The sequence below is a fragment of the Panthera onca genome, chromosome E2, assembly GCF_046562875.1.
Source record: "Panthera onca isolate mPanOnc1 chromosome E2, mPanOnc1 haplotype 2, whole genome shotgun sequence".
NCBI lineage: Eukaryota > Metazoa > Chordata > Mammalia > Carnivora > Felidae > Panthera > Panthera onca.
The window spans coordinates 15,324,651-15,351,132 of NC_138353.1; the positions used below are offsets into that span (position 1 = coordinate 15,324,651).

A 26,482-nucleotide genomic window follows, 5' to 3' on the forward strand; every position below is an offset into this window, starting at 1 on the left:
ACACTATATGTTTTACTTATTTATCTTGTTTATTATTCATCTTCCCAACTAGAACGTCAGCTTCATGAGGACAAGAATTTTTGATTGTCTCAATCACTGTAGTACCCCTGCTGCCTTGGTCAGGTCTGGCACGTAGTAGGTGCTCAGTAAATGTTTGTTGGACGAGTAATACTATACGAGCAGATAACTCTTGTTGAGTGCTTACTGTTTTATCAATGGTTTCATGGACTAACCCATTCTGTGCTCGGAATAACCCTATTGGATTATTATATTCATTCTACAGATGAGGAGACAGGGGCCTGGAGAATTTAAGTCACTTGTCCAAGGCCACACAGCAAGGGAGCAAGGGGAGTTATTGTAAGGTGCTGAACTCTAGAGCCCATGCCCTTCATTGCTACACACAGTAGTGGGAGGGGGGGAGTATGGGGTAGGGGGCAAGGAATGTGCCAAGGTCATGCAGCTGCGGGAGGGTGAAGCGTGGATTTGCACTCGGCCGTGTGGTGAGTGACTGGGCCCTTGTTCTTTCCCTGCAAATTATTCCCCCTCTGATTCAATCCCAGACCATCCCATAGACTGGCTCCCAAATTAGCAGGTGCCCAAGGGGCCAGGTGGAGGCCAGGCCTCCTCCTTCCACACCTTCTCCAGGTCCTGCTCCTGCAATGCCAAGGCCAGCTCATTGTTGTCGATGACAGAGGCAGCTGCCACGTCCAGAGGCGTGGAGCCCTGCATGCCTGTGAGGGCGAGAGGCAGAGAGAGTGCTCTTCAGAGGTATGTAGTTGACAGTCTCACTCCTGCTTGTCTCACCTCCTCTTGGAAGCCCTCCTTGACCATCCCTTTTACAGCCTGGGTCAGGTGCCTCCACTGGCCCGTGCTTCCCCATCCCATGGCTGAGCACCCTGGGCGGTCACTGTGTGTCCTCCACGCTGCACTGTGAGCCCTGTGAGGGCCAGGGCCACGGCTGTCTGGGTGGACCCTCAGCACCGCTCATTAAGGGCTACCTCCAGGGTGGGTTGATAGTGAGTGTTTGTTGAATGACCGAACGAGTGAGCGAGCCAGCAGACATGGATGCCTGGATAGACTGCTGAGCGTGGGCCCCGGGAGACAGCTCTCCCTCCACCCCGGGCTCGGGTGTTCTCACCCAGGCCGATGCCACTGTTCTCCAGCAGATAGCTCAGGTGGTCGAACATGGAGCGCTGGTTCTGCCGGCTGATGCGACAGAAGTAGCAGAGGAAGCGGCAGCAGCTTGTGACCATCTTGGGGAAGCGGATCTCCTGGGGCGGGCAGAGCGGGCCGCTGGTCAGTGCCTCCCCCCGTGGCCCCCTGCCCTGAGCTCCTCGGCCCACACAGGCCCCTTACCTTGGATTCGCCGCCACCGAGGACATTCACCATGACCTCCATGACTGTCTCGTGCATGCCCAGTGCCCGCATCAGGTTCGGGTGTTGGTAGAAGACTTTGTTGTTCATGATGTTCCTGTGAATAGGTAGAGTACGGTGGCGTTTCCAGGGGCCGGGTGTGACCCAAGTCCAGGGAGAGCCCCCAGAGCCTTCACCGTCCCCCTTCACAGATCCCAACCCATTCAATCTTTACGTCTACTCTGGATGGCAGGAATGAAATTACCCCGATTGTACAGATAAGGAAACTGAGGCATGGATCCAAGGTGGGCTCCCCTAGAGCAGAGACCCTCGCCATGTTGCATGTCGTATCCCCAGATGCCTAGAAAGGGCCTGGCACAAAGTAGGTGCTCAATAAACGCTTGCTGAGTGACCGAATGAGGCACATTTGACACCGAGTGAGTGCTCAATGCTGTCATTCGTATCATCATTACCACCCCTACGCGCAGGAGCTCACTAGGCCTCACTGTGACTCCACAAGGGAGGCACGGCTCTTCCCCGGCCCAGAGATAAAGATGAAGCTCAGAGAAGGTCAATCTTGTGCCAAGAGTCACAGGTGAGTAAGAGCTGTCACCCCAGAGGTCGGATGGAGACGTAAGGGGAGGAGACCTCAGCCAGGGAGATGGGCCAGCTACTGGGAGAAGTACCCCGCCACAAGGATGGGCCCGAAGCGGAGGAAGGAGACATCACTGCATCCGGAGGACACGAGCCAGGGGGACGTGCTGGAGCTGGGAGGGCTCCCCTCCTTCCCAGGGGAAGAGCAAAGTCAGGGGAAGGGGCAGAGCCTCAGAGCCTCACCCAATGCTCTGGATCATGAGGTTTTCCTCCTGGGGACCCATCTGCACGATGAGCAGCGATCGGATCTGGCCCAGGCACTCAAGCAAGCTCATGGTGTCCTCCATGGACGATGGTGAGATGGTGTATGCCCGGGGCAGGGCACGCAGCAGCTCCCCGAGCCCGTCGTACTGCCGGTGCAGGAGGCTGAACATGGCGCGGACGAGCTCAGGGCTCTGCACAAAGTCCTCTTGAGCCCAGCGCACCACCGTGTGGGACACCAGCTCCTGCAGCGACTCTGGGAAGGGAACGCAAGGGTCAGAACGCACTGCCGGGTTGTGGCCTTGAGCCGAACAACGGAGCAAGGGCCCCTCTTTCCAGAGGGCTTCGCAGTTACTAACCGTCCCTACCGTCACCTGCCAGGAGGGGGCAGATTCTGGCAGATCTTTTTTTTTTTTTTTTTTTTGTATTGCTTTAAGAGCCTCCCTGTTCTCTTCACCCTAATACCCAGACAGTAAGGGCCCCCTAAAGGTTTCAAGAGGAAAAAAAAATGTATCATTCAAAATACCAGAGCACCATTATAAGCACCTTTCAAATATATAATGCACCTTTGAAAGCACAAGTCGCAATTCCACTTGTTCTGTAAAAATACTGCTGATTTTTTGGGGCTCCTGGGTGGCTCAGCCAGTTAAGCATCCGACTTCAGCTCAGGTCATGATCTCACGGTTCACGAGTTCAAGCCCTGAATCGGGCTCTGTGCTGGACAGCTCAAAGCCTGGAGCCTGCTTCTGGTTCAGTGTCTCCCTCTCTCTGTCCCTCATCCACTCACACTCTGTCTCTCTCTCAAAAATAAATACACATTAGGGGCGCCTGGGTGGCGCAGTCGGTTAAGCGTCCGACTTCAGCCAGGTCACGATCTCGCGGTCCGTGAGTTCGAGCCCCGCGTCAGGCTCTGGGCTGATGGCTCGGAGCCTGGAGCCTGCTTCCGATTCTGTGTCTCCCTCTCTCTCTGCCCCTCCCCCATTCATGCTCTGTCTCTCTCTGTCCCAAAAATAAATAAAAAACGTTGAAAAAAAAATTTAAAAAAAATACACATTAAAAAAACAAAAATAAATAAAAGTACTGCTGATTTTTCCTCCAGAGAGACAACAGACACAAAGAAAAACTGTCATTTGATGTCATTTGGTGTCATTTGAAAATGATGTCAAGGTTAACGGGTTTATTTTCCCAGTCCCTCCTTGAGACTCATCATCCTGCCATCCAGCATCCATTTCTCTCTTTGCCTCTCTCTCCCAACCCTTTTCCTTTCCAGGATTTGGGGGGAGAAAAGACAGAGGTCTCATGTGTCTCAGGCTTAGGAGAAACCTCCATGCACTGACACTGAATGATGGTGTCATATCAATTCATGACCTTCCAGAAGCGCTACACAATCTGGCCCTGGCACTTCTTCTTCTTCTTCTTTTTTTTAAGTTTATTTGTTTATTTTAAGATAGAGAGCAAGAGTTGGGGGGGGCGGGGGCAGGGAGCAGAGAGGGAGAATGCTGCACTCTCAGCGCAGAGCCCAATGCAGGGCTCGAACTCACGAACCATGAGATCATGACCTGAGTCAAAATCAAGAGTTGGATGTTCAACCGACTGAATCACCCAGCACCTCCCCCCCCCCACTTTTCTTTTTAAAGTTTGGGCCTTGCCCTGGTGACCTCATCTCCTGCCCCTCTCCTCTTGCTCACTCCCACACTGGCCTCGAAACATACCAAGCATGTTCCTGCCTCAGGGCCTTCGCACTGGCTGTTCCCTTTGTACCAATCATCTTCCCAGATCTTTGCATACCTCACTCCTCCACTCTGACCCCTCCATCTATCCCACTGTCTCCTATCACTCAGCTTTATTTTTCTCCTTAGCACCCATGGCCACCTGACATTATGGTATATGTATATGTGTATCTGTTACAATATTCTAAACTCCTGAAGAACAGAGACTGTGACTTTTCCCCCCTACAATATTCCTCAGCCAAGCCAACAGTGCCTTGACTGTTGTAGAATTAAACCCTGTACCAACATCAGGGATTCTGTCCTTGTTGGATAGAGCTGATGTATAATTTGCACAATGACCCACTGGCCCAACACTTATCATAACAGTGTTTCTAATCCCTCGTCATAGTAACTGTTTCACAAAAAAAACAAAACAAAACAAAACAAAACAAAAAAACAAAACAAAAACCAACAAAGAGAAAAACAAAGAAAATCCATGAGAACACAGAAGCCATGCTGGTATAGGAGCTTCCACCATCCCGAGGTGGGATGTATGTCTCTGCTCTGGCAGGCCATATGGCACACCGGTCCAACACACATCCTGTGCAGCCCCCACATTTCGGCCACACTTCCAGCATGCCTCTTCTCTCACCCTACCTCCCACTCCTCCTCCCTCATTAATCCACCCCTCCCTTTTCCTTATTCCTCATGGCCTGTCTTGGACCCAGAGGCTCCCCAAACGCAAGGCCGTCTGCCCCATCCCTGTCCCTCCCTAAGGCCCCAGTCCTCACGGGGTTTGGCCTCCTCAGCAGGTGGTTCCTCCTCAGGTTTCTCCTCCTTCTTCTTCACCAGCCTCACTTTCTCCAACAGGCTCATCAGGCGGCTGCCCAGGGTGGCCTCTTCCTCTGGCTCCTCCTCCTCTCCCTCCAGCTGAATTCCTGGAGTTGGTCAAGAAGATAGAGGGTGTCCTTCATCTGTTTGTTTATTCATCTACTCAGTCATTCACTTCTTTGTTCATTCATTGGTTCATTCATTCATTTCTCACTCATGTATCCCCTCTTGGGTTCTTCATTTATTTCTCTATATGTTCATATGTTTGTTCATTTATTCATTCTTTGAAGCATTTTAAATATTTTTTAAACCAGCTATTGTAAATAGGTTAAAGAACTAAAGGAAACCATGTCTAAAGTATTAAAGAGAAGTATGATGATAGTGACTCCTCAAATAGAGAATATTAGTAAAGAGGCAGGTCATATAAAAAAATAACCATATAGAAGTTTTTGGGGCTGAAAAGTACAATAACTGAACTTTTAAAATCACTAGAGGAATACAATAGCATATTTGATCTGGTAGGAGAAAGAATCAGTGAACTTAAAGTTAGGACAATAGAGGTTATCCAGTCTGAAGAATAAAAAAGAATGAAGAAAAACTAACAGAACCTTAGAGCCTGTGGACCAGAACATCACAAAATATATCAATATATGCATAATGGGAATCCCAGAAACAGAAATGAAAAATGGCCACAAAAATGTGCAGAAATAATAGCCCAAAAGTCCCTCAAATCTGATGAAAAATATGAATCTATACATCCGAGAAACTTAACAAATTCCAAGTGGGATAAAATCAAAGAGCTCTGCACTTAGACACATCATACCCACCTGTTTCAAAACAAAGGCAAACAGAAAACTTGAAAGTCAGCCAGAGAAAAACAACTCATCATATATAAAAGAATCTCAGTAAGATTATTAACTAAGTTATCAGAAACAATGGAAATTATCCATTCATCCCACCAGACACCCACCATCTCTCCATTCAATTTTTAATCATTCAACTATCCATCCATCCATCATCCTTCTCTTTATCCATATGTCCACTCAGTCATCTCTTCACCCATTTCTTTACTCATTTATCTCTTTACCCACCAATTTACACACTCATCACTCACTTGCTGATAGCCATCCATCCATATATAATCCGCTCAAACACCCCTATAAGCTTATCCTTCCACTCATCCTCTATCTGTTCACTAATATATCTGCTCATTCATTCGTTCAACCAAAAGTTACATTGCACCAAAACTGTAAATATTTAAGATCAGGAAATCTTAGGGAAACTTCAGGAAAGGTCACAAGAGAAAGTCTGGGAGAAGGGTTCTCTGTTCTCTTACCACAGTGTGATAGCAAGTCTTGATGAAATTCAAGCAAATCCTGCCGGACCTCTTCAGGGAGAGGACAATCTTCATCATCCTCACCATCTTTGAAGTGCAATAGCATGTTTATCTAGGGGAAGGTCGTAAGTTAGAATGAGGGTCAGAAGCTCAAGAGCAGAAATTCTGAGATCAAGGATCAAAGATCCAATTGTGAGTCCCTGTCTAAGGCCATGAGTTAATGAAGACTATCTGAGAAATTAGAGGTTTGAAAGGAGTCAGGGTCAGTCTGAGGTCCTACTAAGAGGTCCTATTGGTTCAGAGAGACATAGAAGAGTAAGAGATAAATATATCAACAGGGTCAGGGGTCAGGCCTGAGCTTGGAGGTTTAGTACCATCAGCGATCAGAGTGGGGGGAGGGGTTGATGTTGGGATTTAAAAATAATGCCAGCTGGGATCAGGGGTCAGAAGACCTGCTCCTGGGGTGGGGAGCGGAACTCGCGAGTACGTCGGGCAGTCTCAGCTGCGGACATGGTGAAGGATTTCATGAGGAGGCCATAGCGGTCCCGCTGGTTGGCCTGGAGTTTGTCCACATAGCGCTCCGCAAAGGCTGCTAGGGATTCCACACGGTGCTGCAGCTCTTGGTCACAGAAATACTCCAGCAGGTGGCACATCTGTGGGAGGACAGCCATGCAGTAGGGATGACGGCGGTGAGACCATCAGGACTTCCTTAAAAACTTTTCTTGCTTCCTCTCCCCTCTCCATGGCCCTGCCCCATCTGCCGCCATCATTTCCTGCCTGGATCCTTAAGCCAGACTTCTCCGTGGTCTCATCCCTCCAATTCACTTGCCACATGGCAACCAGAGAGGCCATTTGAAGCCAGAAGCAGGCCAACCACCTGTGGCACTTCCACAGCTCCCCACTGCCTCAGGGCAAGGTCCAGACTCATCCCCCACCAGATCCTGTGTTTTCCAGCCTGGATGAGTGGAGGCTGGAGAACAGGAAGAACCAGCCTACCTGTAACTTCACAGACTCTGGCAACTTCATCTGGAGCAGCCCTTCCTCCAGGCCTTCTTCTTTTTCCCCTTCGGCTGTCTCCTCTTCCTCTTTTTCCTCATCTTCCTTCTCCTGTGCCTCTTCCTCCTCATCCTCTTCCTTCTCCTCTTCATCTTCTTCTTCCTCTTCCTCCTCTTCCTCTTCCTCTTCTTCTTCAGTGAATACTTCAGGCTCAATCATCTTCAAGATCTGTTTCACATCCTCATCATCAAAGATGCCCATCACCTATAGGACAAAGCCTGGATCCTTCACTGTGGCCCACAAGACCTCAAATTAAGTCCCAGCCTCACTCCCCAACCTACTTCTCCTGAATATGCCAAAATCATTCCTGCATGGGCTAGATGTGATTCCTCCAACACAAAGAAATGTCACCCCCTGCCCTGCTCTCCAGCCTCCTTAAGATCCCCCCAGATCCACACCCTGTGTCCCACCTAAGCACATAGCCAACCAGACCACAGAGCCAAACATGAGTGCCTCTCCCTTCACTAGCAAATGTTCTCTCCTAAACTTGAGCATATGTGACTCTGAAACAGACCATGCCCTACCCTGATGGATGCCTTCATAGCTCCTAGCATATGCTAGCACTCAGTAAACATAATGAAAACGCTAACAGATGGAGGGAGAGAAGGTAGATGAAAGGGAAAAACAGTGGGGAAAAGAGAGATGGGTAAGTGGGGGAGGGGGGACTGGGTGGCTGACTTAACAGATGGAATATCAGAGGTCTGAAGGGGAGAGAAATTGATGGGCAGATATGGATGGAAAGATGAAAGTAAAGGTGGAGGAAGAGATGGGTGGATAGATGACAGGATATGTAGTGTATGGATGGGTGGGTAGGTGGATGGATGATGTGACAGGTGCATGAGTATGTAAATGAGTGGATGGGTAAACAGATAAATGGGTAAATAGCCAGGGGATGGGATGAAATGGGATGCTTGGATGATGGATGGGTGGATAGTTTGGGCACGAAAATTTGGATGGATGTACATATTCATGAGTCATTAGATGGGTATGTGAATGAAAGGGCCCATGAAATAGAGGAGGAAGAATGGGTGGATGGGAGATGGACGAATGGGTGTAGATGGTTGGGCGGATTTGTGGGTAGGTGGATGGGTCCACATACATATGGATTGAGAGATGCATCGGTGAACAGACAGGTAGGTGGAAGATGAAGGAATGGATGAATCTGTAGATGGGTGGATGGATGGATGCACAGGGGGAAGGCGGATGATAGCTGGATGCATGAAAGGAAAGACAGATTAATAAATAAGTGGGTAGGTGGGTAAATGAACAGATGGAACAGTGGGTGTACTGATGTATGAGTAAACGGAAGGATGAATGGACAACTAGATTGAAAACTGGATGGACGGTACATGAATGGATGGATGGGTACGTGGGCAGAAAATAGAAGAATAAGTGGATGGTCTCGTGGATGGGAAGATGGGAGTACGTTTGACTGGATAACTGGATGGATGGAAAGGTAGGTGGAGGATGAATGGATCGATAGATGGATGAATGATGGTTGGATGGACCAATGGAAAGAAGGGAGAAAACAACGATAAGCAGATTAACAGATGACAGATGAACGGATGGGAGGAAAAGGGAACGAAGGATGGAGAGATGAACGGGCGGTTGGAGGCACAAATGAGTGGGAGGTTGACGTATGGGTGGATGGATTGTTTGGAATGTGGAAGAAGAATGGGACAGAAGGAAGCAGGAGGAAACCATTACCAGCAGGGTGGACACGAGCTTGAGCACGGGCACAAACTGGAACTCCACAGAGCCCCCGACAGGGTCACGTGCGTGCTGCCCACCACCGCGCACGGCCTCCCCCAGCATTCTCAGTGCTTTATCCCGCAGGGCCTCGAGAGGGATGCTGGGGCTGAGGCGGGCGGGGGCTTCCGCCGCCCTGGCGGCCGGCAGGGCAGCCACGAAGCAGGGCGGTGAAAAATGGTGTGGAGGCCGCAGCGAGGTGCTGACGCCAACGCCAGGCAGGCCGTGGCGGCGGGGGCCGTTTTCGGCACTCTTTCCGGGCGGGAAGAGAGTGATGGCGCGGGTCTCCTCCGTGAGGGGCACGATGTACTCAGAGAGCATGGAGCGGCGGCTGCGGCAGGCACTTTCCAGATGGATGCTGATGAGCAGGTCGTAGTAGCCCGCCCGCAGCGGGCCCGGCAGGTGCGCGTCCTCCAGGGCGTGTAACAGCTGCGCCTGGTCCACGTGGCTGCACAGAGCATGCGCCACGCGGTTGTTGCCCAGGGCGCACACGGCGCGGTAGAGGCGGAGGGTGTGGGAGTGGAACCGCTGCAGGTGCAGGCGCTCCGACAGCTCCAGGATGTCCATGCATCTGCGGCGGAGACGGGCCAGAGCCGGCAGAGGACGTGGGAGGCAGGGGCACAGAGAGGCAGAGAGGGGTACCGGTGAGAGTGGCGGCCACCCCAGCAGGGGTTCCCGGGGGGCCCGCTGGGTCAGGGTGCTGTGAGGTGTGTGGAGCTGGGTCTTTCCACGGTTCTAGAAGTCCCTAGGTGGTCAGGGGGCTCCTTGGGATATGTCTGGGATCCCTGGGATGGTCTGGTACTCGGTATCTGAGAATCTCCGGAGGAGATCTGGTGACCCTAAGATACGTCTGGGATTCCCAAATGGAAACTGAACCTCCCTCTGGCAGGGCTGAGTAACTTGGCTATGTTTGAGTGCAACGAGAATGTAGACCCCACCAGGGCAGGACCTGTCTGCCTTTTGGGGTTTTGTTTGTTTGTTTTTGTTTTCTGCTGTATTCCCAGAACCTAAACAGGACTTCGCACATAGTGAGTGTTCAATAAATGCTTGTTAGACAGACAGGTAGATAGATAGATGGGTGGATGATGGATAGATAGAGGACTCCCGGAGGCGGGCCTGAGTCCCTTTGGGCAAGTCTGAGCCCCAGAGTTATACGTGAGCATTGCTGGAGTGTCTGTTCACAAGAGCTTGGTGTCTCCAGCCCAGAATGCTGCTGGCCACGTAGGAAAAGCTCAGAGCCGTTTGTTGAATGAATGAATAAAAGGAAGATGACACACGTTACAGCCTCCTGGAGTGAGTCTGGGACTGGACTGTGTGTTCAGAGTAACTAAGAGCATTCCTGCCATACATGTGAACACATCTCTACCCCGGGTGTGTCTGGGTCCCCTGGACTGGGCTTGAGATCCCCACGGGACACATCCGGAAGTCTCCGTGGGCGTGTCTCCCAGGACAACCGGGGGCGCGTGCAGGCCCCTCTGAGTAATGTCCGTGACCCTCCGAGGTGCACTTGAGGCTCCTGGAGTGTTGTGTGGCTCCTCAGTGTGGACCCGGCCCCCTGACATAGGCTTGGAGCCCTGTGGGGTAGGTCTGGGGTCCCTGGAGGTGAGTCGTTGGTCCACTAATATGGGCCTAAAGCCCTCTGAGGTGGGTCTGGAGTCCCCTGTTGTCTTATCTGGGGATGCCCGCGCTGAGTCAGGGTTCCCTGAGGTAGGTCTGGGGCCTAGTGGGGTGTTGTCTGGAGTCCTGGGGTACGGGTGGAGGGGTGCACTGAGGGGGATCTGGACCCCAGAGGGCTTGCAACACCCGTCCCACCCCTGCGGGTCTGGGCCGGCCCTGACCGGTTCTCCTCAGGGATGTGCAACGCCATCATGGTCAGTGGCTCCTGGCACTGCACGGCCCAGCCCAGCCGCTCGCCGGCTCGCCGCGTCTCCACCTGCAGGAAGTGGTTGGGCATCCGGCTCCACGAGACAGGCATCAGCATCTGCACCTCGAGCCGAGGCGGGCACTGCGGGGCCGGGTTCTTGCGCTCACTCAGAAACATGGCGGCTGACAGCGGCATGATGTTCTGGAGGCACAGAGGTGTGCACCGGTCACGATTCCCAGCCCTCTCTGTCCTGCCACTCTGCTTCCAGGGAGACCTCCCAGATTGTCCCACTTTTCAGCCACTCTGCCAGCCTGACCTCCCGCACCTACTGCCTCAGCCTGCCCCATCACCGCACCCTCACCTTCTGCTTCCCCAGCTCAAACTGGATGACATTCTGGTGGGTGGGCAGGACAAAGACGGCAGGAAACAGCTTCGTGTTGGGTTCCACCTGACAAGACAGAAGAGGGCAGGATGAGGAAGCGGGTGACCTGGAGGTGATGTTGAGCGTGGATTCTGAACCCTGGGGTCGATTGCCCCAGCTTGATCCTGCTGGTGTCTACGGATCCAAACTCAGGCACTGAAAGCGCCTCAATGACCCCGAGGCTGCTCACGGGCTGTCCCCCTTCTGATCCGGCCAGGCCAACCTCCAGCTCCCCCGGGATCACTGTGCATATCATGCCCGCCACCATTCCCACTTCTCTCCCAAGACTCATGCTTCAAAACCCAGAAAGTTCTTCTGACTGCGCTTTCCCTCCAGCCCCTCTGATCTCCGCAGCGGAACCCCCACACCACAAACACCATCGTCTGTGAAGCCGTCTTGCCCAACCTGAATCTAACCGCACCTCTGGACCTGTCTCCTAGCTCCCAGGAAATACAGGGGACAGAGGAAAATGTTAAAACAACGCCAGGGGGATGCGACAGCCAGATGCAGACTGAGAAGCTAGGCTGGCACTCCCGATGGCGGCAGACACACGAATCTCCCAGGATTAAGTTTGGGATTCTCATTGGGCAGGTCTGGGGGGAAGCCTGAGATTCTGCATTTTTAAAATTTTTTTTTAAGTTTTATTATTTATTTTGAGGGGGGAGAGGCAGAGACAGAGAGAGAGAGGGAGAGAGAGAGAGAATCCCAAGCAGGCTCTGCATTGCCAGTGCAGAGCCCGATGCGGGGCTTGAACTCACGAAACCGTGAGATCATGACCTGAGCTGCAACCAAGGGCCAGCCGCTTAACCGACTGAGCCACCCAAGGTGCCCTGAGAGTCTGCATCTCTAATGAGCCCCCAGGTGAGGCAGACCCGGCCGGTCCAGGGACCACACTTTGAGAAGCAAAGCTTTACAGGACAGACAGCCTGGTTTCTTCAGCAAACACATTTCGAAGAGAGAGAGAGCTGGAAGGAAAATCTACACAGGAGACTCGAGGGATCTAGCAACCAATTAAAATAGAAGATCTTATTTGGATTCCAGTTCAAATGAACAAATGGGAAAAAGACAGTTTTGAGACAACCGGGGAAATGGGAACATGGACTGGATATTTGGTTAATTAATTAGGAATTATTGGATTTGTTCGTGTTTGTTTTTTAGATCCAAGTGGTATTGTGGTCATGCTTTTTAAAAGAATCCTTATTTTTTTAGAGATGCATACTGAAAAGAGATGAAAAGATATCTGGGGACTCCTTCAAAACCATCCAGAGTGTATGGCAGTGAGGGTGGCGTGGAGGCTAAAGACGACACGAGATTGGCTGTGAGTGCGTACTCGTTGAAGCTGGGTGGTGGGGACATGGAGGTTCAGTACGCTATTCTATTTTTGCATGTTTTTGAAAATTCTCCATTTGAAATAAAGTTTTAGGGGCGCCTGGGTGGCTCAGTCGGTTAAGCATCCGATTCTTGATTTCGGCTTGGGTCATGATCTCACACGGTTTGTGAGATCGAACCCCGCATCGGGCTCTGGGCTGACATCATGGAACCTGCTTGGGATTCTCTCTCTCCCTCTCTCTCTGCCCCTCCCCTGTTTGCCCGATCTCTCAAAATAAGTAAAGTTTAAAGAATAAAAATAAAATAAAGTTTTACAGAATCCAAGTTAGATGGATTAATGGGTGGATAGGTGGATAAATATGTCATAAAGCCAGTGTAGGTGGTAGATTCTTGGTAGTGGGTATGTGGGTGTTCAAAGTACGATTCCTTTAATTTTGTTGTACGTTTGAGATCTTTCATCGTAAAACGTTGAAAAGGAAAAGGCTACCTTAGGATTCATCCTAGGGTGTTCCTTGATTGGCGAAAGGTTGGAAATTGATGTCACCTGGCCTAAGAGGGAATATGGACCACTCTCCAGGGTCAAGGCTGTCTCCTCCGTTCTGGGTGTCAGTTCAATGCAAGGTTAACTAGGTGGTCCCCCCGGAACTACCCAGGTCTGGCCTGTCCTGAGGGCAGACTAGGAGCTGTTTTTGTCCTGTCTCTCTGGGATCTGTCCTCAGAGGGGGTCTGGAAGGGTCATCCCAGTGTAGTGGGACATGAGAACACTGTTGCTAAGTTGCTGAGGGCTGGGCTCACCTGGAAAAAGGTGTTGCTTTCTTTGCCATTGGCAGTAAATGTCATCAGGCCAGTGGCCAAGTCCACGAGGCAGCCAATGACAAGGTCCGTGTGGCTGATCCGGCCCTGCTGCCCCGAGCTCACGAAGTCCCCGCCCCACACCATGTAGCAGTTGCTGCACTTGAGGCTGGAGGAAACAGGAGTGGTCAGTGCACGGACTCTGGACACTTCCTTCCCCAAACTCCCAGGACACCATGACCTCAGAGCTCCATACCTAAACCCCCACCACCTGCAGACCTGATGCCGAAACCCTGAGCCCCTCAGAGTGAAGGTTCTTAGAAGTTGGCTGGGGGTTCTGGGAGGAAGAGAGGGAAGGAGAGCAGGAAGAGAGAACAGGGAAAGGAGGAAATGTAGAAAGGGGAGGGTGAGATGAAGAAGGAAGAGAAAATGGAAAAGAACAAATGGAAAAAGAAGAGGAGAAAAAACCAAGAGCAGGAGCCATTGTTGGAAAGTCAACAGGAAGAGAAGAGGAGAAGAAGAGGGGGAAGGAAGCTGCCGAGCCAGGTGCCCAGCACTGACCTCTCACTTCCCACTGTCCCCACCCCTCCTGGGCACCTGCTGTGGACGTTGCCTTGTTCGTCCCCCATGGTCACCGTCACTGCCCGGACCTTGCTGAGGTCAAAGTTCATGTCGTGTTGATGGTAGTCGGGGGTGACCCAGCCCACCCACACGCAGCTGGGCTCCTGGCCAGCGAAGACCCTCACGGAGTAATAGTACTAGAGAGGCAAAGAGGGATCAATGGTCAGTCTGGAAGGCGGGTGACACAGGGCTTCCCTGGGACTCTAAGTTGGCCTCTCTGGATTTGCAGTGTCCTCTGGGAGTTCAAAAATAATTGCTGGTTTTGAGACCCCCTGGGTCTATGTCCCTGTTTCTGTGTCTACTGATATATTTTTAGACTCGGGAATCCTCTGGGACTATTTGTGATACCCCCAAATTTGGGTCCCTCTCCAAATCGCAAAGTTACTGATAAATAATAGTTAACAAACAAGTTAACTCACAAGTTAATTTACTTAACTTTTATAATCACCATCAAGTGGGTACAACTTTTATCCTCATTTTACTGATGGGAGAACCATAAAGCTTCCATAAAGAAGAAGGCATAGAGAGCAGTTGAGGTGACTTACCCACTTGGCACCCAGGTAGCCCATAATCCTAACCACGAAGCTACCTGTCTCAGAAAACATTCCAGATTTGGGAAATCCCTAAACTTTATTGAGAGAATTGTCAATTTTGCTTCCCAGGAATATACTAGAGTAGCTATTAAATTTGGGGATATCGAGTTTATATGGGTGAACCCAAATATTGAGGTCCCAAGTCTACATTGCTATATACTCTGGATTCTGGGATCCCTGGGAGTTTTATCGGTGTGCCTTATAGCTTCATGGTGTTCCCTGCAATTTTTAGACCCCTAGCTATACGGATTCAGGGGTTCAAGGGATTAACTCAGTGTGTGCTCTATTTTGTGGACTTCAGTACATATCAGGGTGTCCCCAGGAAGGGAAATTACTAGAGATGGCAGCATGAAATTTGGAAATCTGAGGGGTCTCGGAGTTAAGGGCCCCAGGTTCACACCGTGGTGGTATTGAGGATGATCTCGGGGTCATCACGGTTGTCGGCAGGCACCACCTCTCGAGGGAGTCGAGGCAGAGTGGGAGTGGCTGGTGGTTGGGTCATCATGGCGGCCTTCTTGGCCTTGAATAAGAACCTGGTGATGAGGAAAGGCTACCGTGAGAGCCAGCTTTCAAGCCCAGTCCCCCCAGGCCTCTTCACCACAACATTCATGGCCCCCACGTCCATCCTAAATACATCCCATTTCTAATGCCCAAGACCTCGCCTCTTGAAGGATAAAACTCCCAACTGTGTCCGCATAATCCATTCTGGAGAATCTGTGCTCTGTGCTTGCTGATACCCAGTCACCCAAATTTAAAAGTGCCTCTGGGAACATGGAGGTTCCCTTTGGGGCCTACAGTGGTTCCCCAAGTCTGCATTTCTCATATCGGTGCTAAAGGCATTTGGGAAAGGACAATTCTTCATTGTGTGGTACTGTCTTATACACTGAAGGCATGTAGGATTCCTGGAGCAGTACCACCACCTCAACAAACCGTGATGACCAACATCGTCCATCACGTCCAAACACCCGCCGAGAGACACAGAACTACATCCCATTGAAAACCACTGCCTAGTAGAGGAAGACACATTTGCTTCAAATCAGGTTTAATGCCTTTTGAGAGTCTCCTTTGAAGTTAGCTTTTTGGGGGCACATTTGAGACAGAGAAGTGACCCCAATCTAGAAGACCAGTGGTTGGGGCGCCTGGGTGGCGCAGTCGGTTAAGCGTCCGACTTCAGCCAGGTCACGATCTCACGGTCCGTGAGTTCGAGCCCCGCGTCAGGCTCTGGGCTGATGGCTCAGAGCCTGGAGCCTGTTTCCGATTCTGTGTCTCCCTCTCTCTCTGTCCCTCCCCCGTTCATGCTCTGTCTCTCTCTGTCCCAAAAATAAATAAACGTTGAAAAAAAAAAAAAAATTTAGAAGACCAGTGGCGTTCACTGGGATACCCTGGGGTACCATCAACTCTCCCATGATATTTTAGTGTCTGTCCACTATAGTGTCCATGGATAATGAAGTCCATTGGGTGAAATGCTTTGAGGCCCATTAGGTACCCCCAAGGATAGGGGAGTTCTCCATAGATATAGTGGGGTACTCTGATTTTACATCCTCAAGGAAATGAGGGCATCCCAGGAAAAGAATGGGGTTTGCTTGAGGCATGATAGTCTCCCTCAGTGTTCTGACTCCTCTTAACATATATAGGGCCACTCTGGGATACATTGGGGTTCCTCAAGTTATTGAGGTTACCTAATTGGGGGTCCCAAACCCCACCCTGGCCCCACCCTTGACTCACCCTCTCTTCTTGTTCTTCTCTGTGGTAGCATCCTTCTCGTTCTCCACCCTGGCGGGCGGGGCCTCTGCCCCAGCCTGGGCGTTGCCCCCGGGTGCCCCCTCCTTGGCAGTTCCTTCTTTGGCCCCCTCAGCCTCGCCCCAGCGCCCCGCTGAGCGGCGCAGGTTTTCATAGTCCGGGTCGGGTTCTGCCGCTCTGACCTCATCCTCGGCGGGGGGCTGCAGGCCTGGGGGCGCCAGGGGCGTGGCCCCAGCCGTGCAGCGGAAGTGCTGGTGGAACTGGACCGGAAGGCTGAGCCGGAGAAAGAGCATCTCCACGAGACTGTTCTGGGAGCCCCAGGTGCGGTGGCTCAGGCGCAGGCAGGGCGGTGTATCCACAGTGCCATCCACGCGGGCCACCTGAAGGGAAGCAGGAAGACTGAGCCGGGCAGGCAGGCTAGGCCATGGGTCCCAAACCTGGTACTCACAGAGCCGCCGTTAGGCCTTAGAGCACCTGTGTGAGAATCAGCCAGACTCGCTCCTCTGGGCGGATGCGCTCCCCGTGGGACACACAGCTTGGCTGCGGGGTGCGTTCAGCCCTCTGCCAATCTCTGTCTAGGCACCTGTACAGTGGCAGCCCTGGTCAGACACTGGAATCCACTGGAATCACTTGGGGAGTTTCCAAGACCTACCTGTGCGTCTCACTCCAGACTAAGTCATCCACCCATCCATCCATTCCACAAATACTTACTGAGAGCCTACTGTGTGCCAGGCACTGTTCCAAGTGCCAGGAACACATCAGTGAACAGGACAAAGGCCCTGCCCTCCTGGTCTCTTGGGGAGAGTCTCAGGGAGAGCAGGCCAGAAGGGGCAGAGTAAAGGCTCCCCAGATGAACTTTTGCTAAACTTTCTGTATATGGAGACACAACATTAAGGGAAGGGGGCGTGTCATAATGCACAACATGACGAGGTTATAGAGTGGCCCCACCTGTGTGCCCAGCACCCAGATGGAGAAACAAAATTGACCAAGTCCCTCAGGAGCCCCCTTGGTGCCCACTTAGACACCACTCTCTCAAAGGCAGTGAGGGATTCTGATGAGAGAAATGTACCAGCCTGGCTTAAACAAGAGGCAGGAGCTGACAGAGAGCAGGTGCCTGGCCTCTGCGTTCCAAAGACAGGCTCTCCAAGGTTTTCTGGAGACTCCAAAAACAACTGGAGTGGTTCCCACTCTTTGATGTCTCTCTTCAAAGACCAAATACCAAGACCTCTGTGCTCCCTTTCTGCCAGCCAACAAATTTTACCCAGAAACTGTGGCCAAGATTTGCTGTTCTCAGAACGTCTGCAGGGTCTTTTTCTCTACTCTCTCCCATCTCTTATAGACCCTGTTTTGCTCTTGGGCAAGAGTCTACTGACCATCTCCCTCCTGTGATTTGTGTGCAAAGTAACTAAACTTCGGAGGTATTCTTTCACGGTAACATCCTCCTGATTTAGCACACCATAGATTAGCTCTGCCTGTTCTTGAACTTTCTACGAATGGGATCCTACAAGATGTGTTTTGTGTCTGGCTCCTTTCCTTTTTAAATTTTTAAAAATGTTTATTTATTTATTGCTGAGATGGGGGAGGGGGATGCAGGCAGAGAGAGAAGGAGAGAGAGAGAATCCCAAGCAGGCTCTGCCCTGTCAGCTCAGATGCAGGGCTCAATCACTCGAACCATGAGATCATGACCTGAGCCTAAATCAAGTGTCCTGACGCTTAACTGACTGAGCCACCCAGGCACCCTGTGCCTGGCCTCTTTCTCTCGGGATTATGTCTGTGAGATTCACCCGGGTGGTTGTGTGTAGGTTAGTCTATTCATTCTCATGGCTGTCTAGCATTCTGTTCTTTGGGTTGAGAACACATCTGGCAGTAGCAGGAATTAGGAGGTCCACATCTGTTCCACCAGCCTCTCCCTCCTCTGGCTCTGGTCTTTCTGCCTCTGCTATTGTCCCCTACAATCCATTCTCAATGGAGACCTTTCCAAAAGTCACATCCAAACTGGAGATTCCCCTGCTTTAAACCCATCCATTCTCACCTAGTTGCAAAATGCCTCCCCACAAATTATTGATTAATTACAAAGAGAAAAAATTAATTTATGGTGGAGAAATCTGAGAGACTCCACCTAAATCAAACAGTCAAAATTAATGTAATTGCTAATAAGACATAATGACATTATGTGCCTCCTGATATTCTCCATCAGGCAGGACACAATGTCTTGGTATTTCTGCCAAATAGGTGTAACTTGTACCTAATCATGTGGCGACATTCAGCAAACCAAAATGAGAGCTATTCTGCAAAATAACTGGTGTGTACTCTCCAAAAATGTTAATGTCATGAAAGACAAAGACAGACTCAGGAACGTTCTACATTCAAGAATAAAGAGGAGAGCGTGGGTAGCTCAGTTGGTTGAGCATCCAACTCTTGATTTTAGCTCAGGTCATGATCTCACAATTGGTCATGAAATCGGGTCTTGCATCTGGCTCCACGCCCAGCATGGAGCCTGCTTAAGATTCTCTCTCTCCCTCTCACTCTGCCCTTCCCCTGCTCATGTTCATGCTTTCTCTCTCCCCGCCTCAAAAAAATTTTTAAAAATAATTATTAAAAGAATAAAGAGACATAACAACTAAATGCAACATGTAATCCTGGATTTGATTCTGTACCAAAAAAATTTTTTTAATCACCACAATTACTAAAATTTGAATACAGATCATGAATTAAGTAATAGTACGTATTGGTGTTAAATTTCCTGATTTTCATGACCTGACTTCTGTAATTGCAGTTCTGTAAGAGCATAGCCTGTTCTGAAGAAACGCATATTGAAATGTTTAGGGATAAAGAACCATCATGGGGGCAACTGGCTGGCTCTGTTGGTAGAGTGGGCAACTCTTGAGCTTAGGGTCCTGAGTTCAAGCCCCACGCTGGGCATAGAGTTTACATTAAAAAAAAAAAAAAAAAGAGGCATGATGTCTCCAATGTATTTAAATGATTCAGAAGGGGGGGGGGGAAGGGATTAATCCAGCTCTTCTTTTTTCCCCTCCCCCTATTTTATAGGCAAGGCCCCTGGAGCTCAGACAGGTTGTAGTTTGCTGAGGTTATACCTGACAAGGTAGCCCTGGGAGCTCAACTGTCCCAACATGCCCTTCTACATGGTTTGTGGGCTAACACGGAAGAAAAGGAGACACTTGGGGAAGGGAATTGTGGGAAGAATAAGGTTTGGAGGCAGATCAGAGGGTATTGAGTGGGGTCAGTCCTCACCTCATAGTGGGGGTGCTCAAGGGGTACAGCCTCAAATTGGGGAAGGCTTTTGCTGAACCAGGTGGTGACCGGGCGCTGCATGTTGATGGCGAATGGCTCAAAGCCTTCCTGGAGGCCACAGATGGCAAAGAACCGCAGGGAGCTCACATCCTGGCCCAGGTTCAGGTGACCCACCTGACCAGGTCCCAAGCTGCAGACAGGCAGGAAGCCTGGTGGGAGGGGATGGATGGGCAGGGGTGAGGATAGGTGGGCAGGGTGGGAGCAGGAGGGGAGGAGGTACTGTGGAAGGAAAGGATGGAACGGGGGAGACTAGGGATGCAGTGTAGGGTCAGATGAAAGAAAACCAGAAAGGGGCCACGAGGCCAGCCCTTACCATCCCCAACCTCAATTTCCCGGAAGGCCGTTTCAGAGCCTGAATCAGACATCAGGACCTCGCCATTGAGGGTGAAGATAATGGTGTTCTCTGTGAGGTCGATCATGCAGCCCACGACATCGCCTGACTGCCAGGGACGCCCGAACGGTTCACTGCCCAAGTGCCAGCGCTGGCCCTGTGAGGAGGTGAGGGGAAGATGTGGGGTGAGAGAGACACAGAGAAATGGAGACATGCAGAAGCGAGGAGAGACATGTAAAGATACACATGCAAGGCACTGGGTTCAAGACATGTGGGACAGACAAGGGGTCACCCCCTCAGGGTCCCCATCCTTTCCCATATTTGCATCCATGATCTTTGGAATGTAAAGGATAGGCTTTCATGCTTTCCCTTCCCACTGATCTCTGTATCCCATCCCTTCTGCCTGCGTTCTCTACTCTTTCCGTGGCTAGTGCTAGGGTTATGCAGACCACCAAAGTGGTAGTCGGGGGTTCAGGGCCGTGGTAAGTTAGAGGGATGGAAGGGAAAAGTGAACCTACCAATGTCCCCTCTACAGACTCACATATACCTATATGCCCCCAGAATAGGTAAATGGATAACGAGATGGATGGATGGGAAGTAGGGTGCACGGCCAGAAGGAAGAATGGAATGGAAGCTTACTCTACATTGGTTGATACAAGGAAGGAAGAAATTATAGACAGATAGATGGATGAGTGGGTGGGTAGATGGATGGATAGGTGGACAGGTGGATAAATGGATGAGTGGATGGATGCATGCATCAAATGATTTGATCGATAAGTGAAATCACAAATTGCTTAAATAAGTGAACGGCTAAACTAACAAAAAAATGAATAAACGGATGGAAATGTGGATGGGTAAGTGGTTATTTGGGCAGATGAGTAGATGGGTGGATAGTTGGATTTGTGGATAGGTGGATGGATGAATAGACAGATGGATGGTTGGATGGAAAGATGGATGATGGATAGATATGTGCATGGACAGAGAGGGATGGATGAACAGATGGACGAGTGGTAAGGCAGATGCAGGGATGAGTGGACAGTGGGGCACAGACAGAGGCAGGGCTGGAGTGTATGAGTTGTGCGGAGGGACCACAGGGCCTGGCAGAAGGGAGCCCAGGGAGTACCCACGCGGTGCCCATTGAAGACATAGGCCAGCTCGTCAGCTCCCAGCTCCACGTCAGGCCGCAGCTCAGGCCTCGCCCAGCCCACTCGCATCTCACCGGTGGTGACTGCCTCGAACTCAAAGTACCAGCGGCCACTCTGCACCGCGTAGGATTTCTCTGCCCGGAAGATGCGCACCCGGTCCCAACGAGACTGGCTCTCCACCTGACCTACAGAGTCAGGGGCCAAGCAGAGTCAGAGACTGGGTGGGGAGCGGATCCCAAGGCACTGAGAGGTTGGTGGGAGACACCAGAGAAGGTAAGGGCCTTGGGGGGCTGGGGGAAGAGGGACGATTTCTTGGTGTTATAGGAGAACTGGTGAATCTCAGACTAGCCAGAGGTGGAAAGGACCTACTCACTGAGACTCCTCCCCCACCCCCTCTCCTTAGCAGTCAGAGCCCTGAGAGAAGAGATGCTGACAGAGACAGAAAGTCGGGTCTGTCACTGTCATGGTCTAGGGTTAAGGGTCAAGATTAGGGTCGATGTTTAGATTTAAGCACCTAGAGCCAGATCAGGGAGAGAGTGTCAGAGTCAGGCTCTAGGAGGGGATAGAAATTGGAGTTGGGGACCACAGCCAGGATGGGTGGTTGAGGTTGGGATTGGGATAGGTCAGGGGTCAGGGTAAGGGTAGGGGTTAGAAGCTCTCTGAGTTCTTGGCTGGGTGGCTCCATGTTGAAGCTATGGTCCAGAGGTTAGAGGTTAGGAGTCAGCGTTGGGGGTCAGGAATTGGAGTCAGGGATTAGGGATAGTGCACACTGGGCTCCTGACCTGGCAGCTCAGTGTTATAGCCATAGCCCAGACAGGGCTTGTGTATGATGAAGGTCAGTGGTCAAGATTGGGTTCAGGGTCGGGGTCAGAGTAAGGGTCAAGGTTATGGAGTGCAGAAAGGCTCAATGTGGTAGATGTAGCCCATTCAGGGGCTGAGTCAGGTCAGAAATCAAGGGTCAAGGGACGAGGTCCGCATCATGGCAGGAGTCAGGGTCAGGGACCTGAGGTCTGCACTCACTGGGCTCCTGGTCAGGGGGCTCAATGTTGTAGCCATAGCCCAGCAGGGTGCGCACGGCCTGGCAGAGGCTGTCCCGGTTGCTGCGCTTGGTGGCCTCGTCCAGCAGCCGATAGGGCACGAGGCGAGGGTTTCGGCGCGCTGGGATGTCCTGCACAGCACTGTAGCTCCAGCCCTGGGCCACACGGTCTCGTGCCCACACGTTGTGCCCATTCTCTGCCAGCCGGTCCACCAGCGTCATCTGCGCCGGTGTCAGCCGCACGTGGCTCAGGTCTAGTGGCGCCGGCTTGTACCCATTGCTCATCATGTACCTGTGGGTGTGGCAGGGCTTGGTGAGATGAGACCCTCACCTCCACCTCTGGGCTCTGCTCAGTGGGATCTCTGACTTCTGACCCTTGCTCCAGGATTCCATGATCCTGAGCTCTGAGTTTTGGAATTGCTGACCTTTGATCTCTGACATCAGGGTTCTATGACTCTGTCGAATAAGCTTTGAGATACTTGGCTTCTTTACCCAGGATCCTGTGAGCCTAGCAAGGGCTTTCATGTCACTGACCTCTGGCCTCTCTGACCCCTGCATTGTGATTTTGGCAGCCTCCTCTTCAACCCTGGAACTCTGACCTCTCACTTCTAACTTTGAGGTTTCTTACCGCTGACCTCAGAACTCTATCACTTCAAATTCCTGGCTTTGGAGTCCTTGACCCCTGAACCCTGACCTCTATCCCCAAGGACCTCTCACCTATAATTTTAGGGACCCTCACTTATGACTCCAACAGCTTCTCACCTCTTTCTATTGACTCCTTGACTCTGACTTGGAGAAATGACCTCTGTTCTCTCATTTTCCCTGATTCCATGGCAGACCTTGACCTTGGGTCCTGACTCACACCCACTGTCCCTCTGGGACTCCTGCCTCCATAATCCTGACCCCTCCTCGGGACACTCACCACTGACTCCAGGGCCCTGACCCCTTGTCCTATGACCTTCGCCCTAACCTGTGACCCTTTGTCTCTGACCTCAGCCTCATACAAGACCCCTCAACTGCCCAGCCCTTATCACGTCATCCCCAGCCCCCCACCAAGCTCTGTTCCCCAGAGGGACCTGGGCCACCCGCACTCACGTCTTGGGGAGTTTGGTCTTCTTGAGGTTGTCCTCCGCCTTCTCATCTGCCATGCCCACGTGGCAGCCCAGTGCCAGCAGCGTCCTGGGGCGGGGTGGGAGGGCAGTGTCACCTCACACAGCCTTCCTGCCCCTGGCCTCCCCTCCCCCAGCCCGGCTTCCCTCCTCCCCCGCCCTTGTCGGTTTCTCACATCTCTTGCTCTGACTTTCTGGGTGTCTGTCCCCATCCCTCTGTCTCAATCTCTGTCTCTCTGACTCCTGTCTGGCGTTGCTTCTTTGTCTCTGTATCTCTTTGACGGTGCCCATCTTTTCCTGTTCACCTACTTCTTTCCCTGATTCCACGTCTCTCTCTCTCTCTTACTGACTAGCTCTCTAGTCTCTCTAGCTGTCTGTCTCTGCTTCACAATCCCTGTCTCTCCTTGCCCTCTTCCTCACCAGCAGTCGGTCCCAGACCCCTGCTCCCTGCCCCCCCCCTCACTTGAGCGTCTCCCCCGACATCTGCAGGTTGTAATTCCTCTCGGGCTCTGGTAGGCTGTGGAAGTCCACAAGACACGGGTGCAGCCTCTTATTGTCATCCCGAACCTGGAGAAACCCCAGTGTCAACTTTCAGGGTCCCTTCCCTCCTCCCAACACTCCCAGACTGTGGCCCCTGACCTCCTGCCCTTAGTTCTGCCACAAGAACCCCAAGGACGCCCTGGTGCCCTAAAGTCCCTTCCCCCAACCACTGGCCCCTCCCTGCTCACTCCCCCAACGGCAAGTCTAGCCTGAGTCCCTCATGCTGCAGGCGGCCCCTCACCGGGCCATAGGTCCAGCCCTGCTCGATGCGAGTCAGCGCCCAGAGTTCATGGATGTTCTCTGCCAGCTTCTCCCGAATGCGTTCCAGATGGGGAGGCAGGACAATCTGGAGGCAGGGAACGGTCATGAGATCCCTGTGTTCCTTCCAGGCTGCACCATGACCCCTCTCCCCAAGGACACGTATGAGCCCTGGATGGTTCCCCCAGATTTTCCCTGCTATTCTGAGCCCTGCTCCTCATCACCATCACCTGACTCCAGGGTTGACACTCAGTCCAGCTGAGTAAGGACTTCGAATCATGGAATTAAGGAACTATCTAGGAATTGGGACTCTCTCCCCCTTTGGACTGGTTGTTCCATGAGGACAGGGCCTGGGGCTGCCTCAGTTTCCACCACTTCCCCAGCCCATCCCACAGCCAGGCTCAGAGGAGATGCTTGGAAAGTGGTTGCTGAATGAATGGGCGAGTCTCTTTCCTTCTTTGTACGATGAGGATCGGAACAATACTTACCTCATAAGGATTCAGTGATGTAATCCAGATAACTACTCAATCTTACGTAGTTTATGTAAGTGTCTGGCGCACAGTGGGTGCATAATAAATATTTATGTTGTTAGTGTTCTACAGACAAGAGATAATGATGGTTCGGACCAGGGCAGGCCATGGGGGGAAGCAGAGGGGGTGGGAGGGATGTCCAGAAGGCCAAGTGGACAGCCCATGAGGCTGAGAAGCTGGGGGAGCAGGAGGGAGACATCCAGAAGGGGGCCCAGGCTCTGTCCTGGCTACAGGGGATGGCTAGTTCACCATGAAATAATATCACTATTGCTACTGATAACACTAACTGTATTGAGTCCTTCTTATTTACTCAGGACCGTGCTGAGCACTTCACAGATATTAATTCATCTGACCTCCACAACTGTGAGACAAGGTAGGTTCTGTTGTTATCCCCTTTCCTCACAGATGAGGAAACTGAGGCACAGAGAAGTAAAGCCACATACGTACGGTAACACACAGAAAATCAGACCCTCGTGGTCAGGCTCTTGAACACAACTTATGTGGCCTCTGATAGGGACATGTTTGGGGGGGGGGGGGAGTTCAAGTTGGGACAGGAGGAGTGGGAAGGCCCAGATGGAAGGGATGCCAACAGACTAGTGGAAAAGATCTCAAACTTTGGAATCCACACATGGGTTCAAATCAGCTGTGTGGCTCATATAGGTTGCTTAACTCCTCTGGGTCTCACTTTCCTCAACTGTAAATCAGGGGCAATAATAGTCTTTTCTTGGGGCGCCTGGTTGGCTCAGGCGGGTGAGCATCCAACTCTTGATTTCAGCTCAGGTCATGGTTCTCACGGTTTGTGAGATCGAACCCCACATGGGGCTCTGTGCTGTGGGCACAGAGCCTGCTCGGGACTCTCTCTGACCCTCCCTGGTGTGTGTGCACATCCTCTCATGCTCTCTCTAAAAAAAAAAAAACCCAAAAACTTTAATAATTGTCCTTTCTTTAGGGGGCTATAGTGAGGACTCCCAGAAAGTGGGATTCTGTCTTCCGAGAGTTCTTTGCCTCCACTCTGCCTCAGCTTCCCAATCTGTTGTTAAACAACAAGATTCCCAGCTTCCAAATCAGCTCCCCACCTCCCTGACTCCTAAGGGAGTTTGTCTCACCAGGAAACCCTTGCAGGGCAGGCAGTACCTGGACAGTGTCCACAGGGCAGGGCACAAAGTCAGTGTGTGAGAGGCAGCGGCTGGGTCCCACCAGGTGGGGCCCTCGAGGCCCCTCCCGCCGATACTCCTTGATGGGCTCCAGATGAAGTCGCTCTCGAGGGAGCACAGCTTCATGGCATGGGGCATAGCCAGGTGGAGGGAGGAACTTGAATTCGCCATGGCGGCCACCAAGAAGGAACCGTACCCTGAGTGGGAGAGTGGGGTTACTGGTGAGGCAGATTACAAGGAGAATCTGTGCTCAGTGAGGGTAAGGGAGCAATCCTGGGATCTGTGGAAAGTTCTGGGAAAGATCACCGGGCAGCCATGGAGTCATGGAGGTCATTTAAGGTCAAAGAGAATGTCTGAGGTCAACGAGAATCAGTGGAAAATCAAAAAAGGAGGGGGCACCTGGGTGGCTCAGTCGGTTGAACGTCCAACTTCAGCTTGGGTCATGATCTCACAGCTTGTGAGTTCGAGCCCTGCGTCAGGCTCTGTGCTGACAGCTCAGAGCCTGGAGCCTGCTTTGGACTCTGTCTCCCTCTCTCTCTCTCTCTCTCTCTCTGCCCCTCCCCACTTGTGCTCTCTCTCTCTCTCTCTCAAAAATAAATAAACATTAAAAAAAAAAAAAAAGGAAAGTGTGGGTTCATTGGGAGTTAATGCAAGATCATAGAAAGATCCACTGGAAGAGACCTTGGCTCAATAGAATGTTTGGGGATACTGGAAGGTTTCTGGGAGACCAAGAAGGTCATCCGGAAATCATGGAAAATCTGGTGTAACTATGAGATAACCCTAATCACCACTGAATGGACACTGGGAAGCTCTTTACA

The 26,482-nt window shown here is 51.5% G+C and overlaps 1 protein-coding gene across 4 annotated transcripts in view; it reads right to left on the minus strand.

Annotated features, from left to right (window-relative positions):
- Window positions 1-26,482, minus strand: part of RYR1 (ryanodine receptor 1) — a 117,222-nt gene that overhangs the window by 69,349 nt on the left and 21,391 nt on the right. For all 4 annotated transcript variants that reach the window (XM_078438458.2, XM_078438459.2, XM_078438457.2 and 1 more), the window contains exons 20-42: window positions 25,645-25,861; window positions 23,964-24,068; window positions 23,646-23,749; window positions 23,169-23,252; window positions 22,058-22,365; window positions 21,020-21,222; window positions 19,875-20,049; window positions 19,502-19,710; window positions 16,235-16,629; window positions 14,910-15,042; window positions 13,893-14,053; window positions 13,299-13,464; window positions 11,115-11,201; window positions 10,728-10,954; window positions 8,848-9,460; window positions 7,081-7,344; window positions 6,537-6,737; window positions 6,085-6,196; window positions 4,709-4,855; window positions 2,191-2,464; window positions 1,357-1,471; window positions 1,139-1,271; window positions 637-731 (exon numbers count right to left, since the gene is read on the minus strand). In XM_078438458.2, coding sequence (XP_078294584.1) covers window positions 637-731; window positions 1,139-1,271; window positions 1,357-1,471; window positions 2,191-2,464; window positions 4,709-4,855; window positions 6,085-6,196; window positions 6,537-6,737; window positions 7,081-7,344; window positions 8,848-9,460; window positions 10,728-10,954; window positions 11,115-11,201; window positions 13,299-13,464; window positions 13,893-14,053; window positions 14,910-15,042; window positions 16,235-16,629; window positions 19,502-19,710; window positions 19,875-20,049; window positions 21,020-21,222; window positions 22,058-22,365; window positions 23,169-23,252; window positions 23,646-23,749; window positions 23,964-24,068; window positions 25,645-25,861 — 4,528 coding nt within the window. The remainder of the gene's footprint in view (window positions 1-636; window positions 732-1,138; window positions 1,272-1,356; window positions 1,472-2,190; window positions 2,465-4,708; window positions 4,856-6,084; window positions 6,197-6,536; window positions 6,738-7,080; window positions 7,345-8,847; window positions 9,461-10,727; window positions 10,955-11,114; window positions 11,202-13,298; window positions 13,465-13,892; window positions 14,054-14,909; window positions 15,043-16,234; window positions 16,630-19,501; window positions 19,711-19,874; window positions 20,050-21,019; window positions 21,223-22,057; window positions 22,366-23,168; window positions 23,253-23,645; window positions 23,750-23,963; window positions 24,069-25,644; window positions 25,862-26,482) is intronic.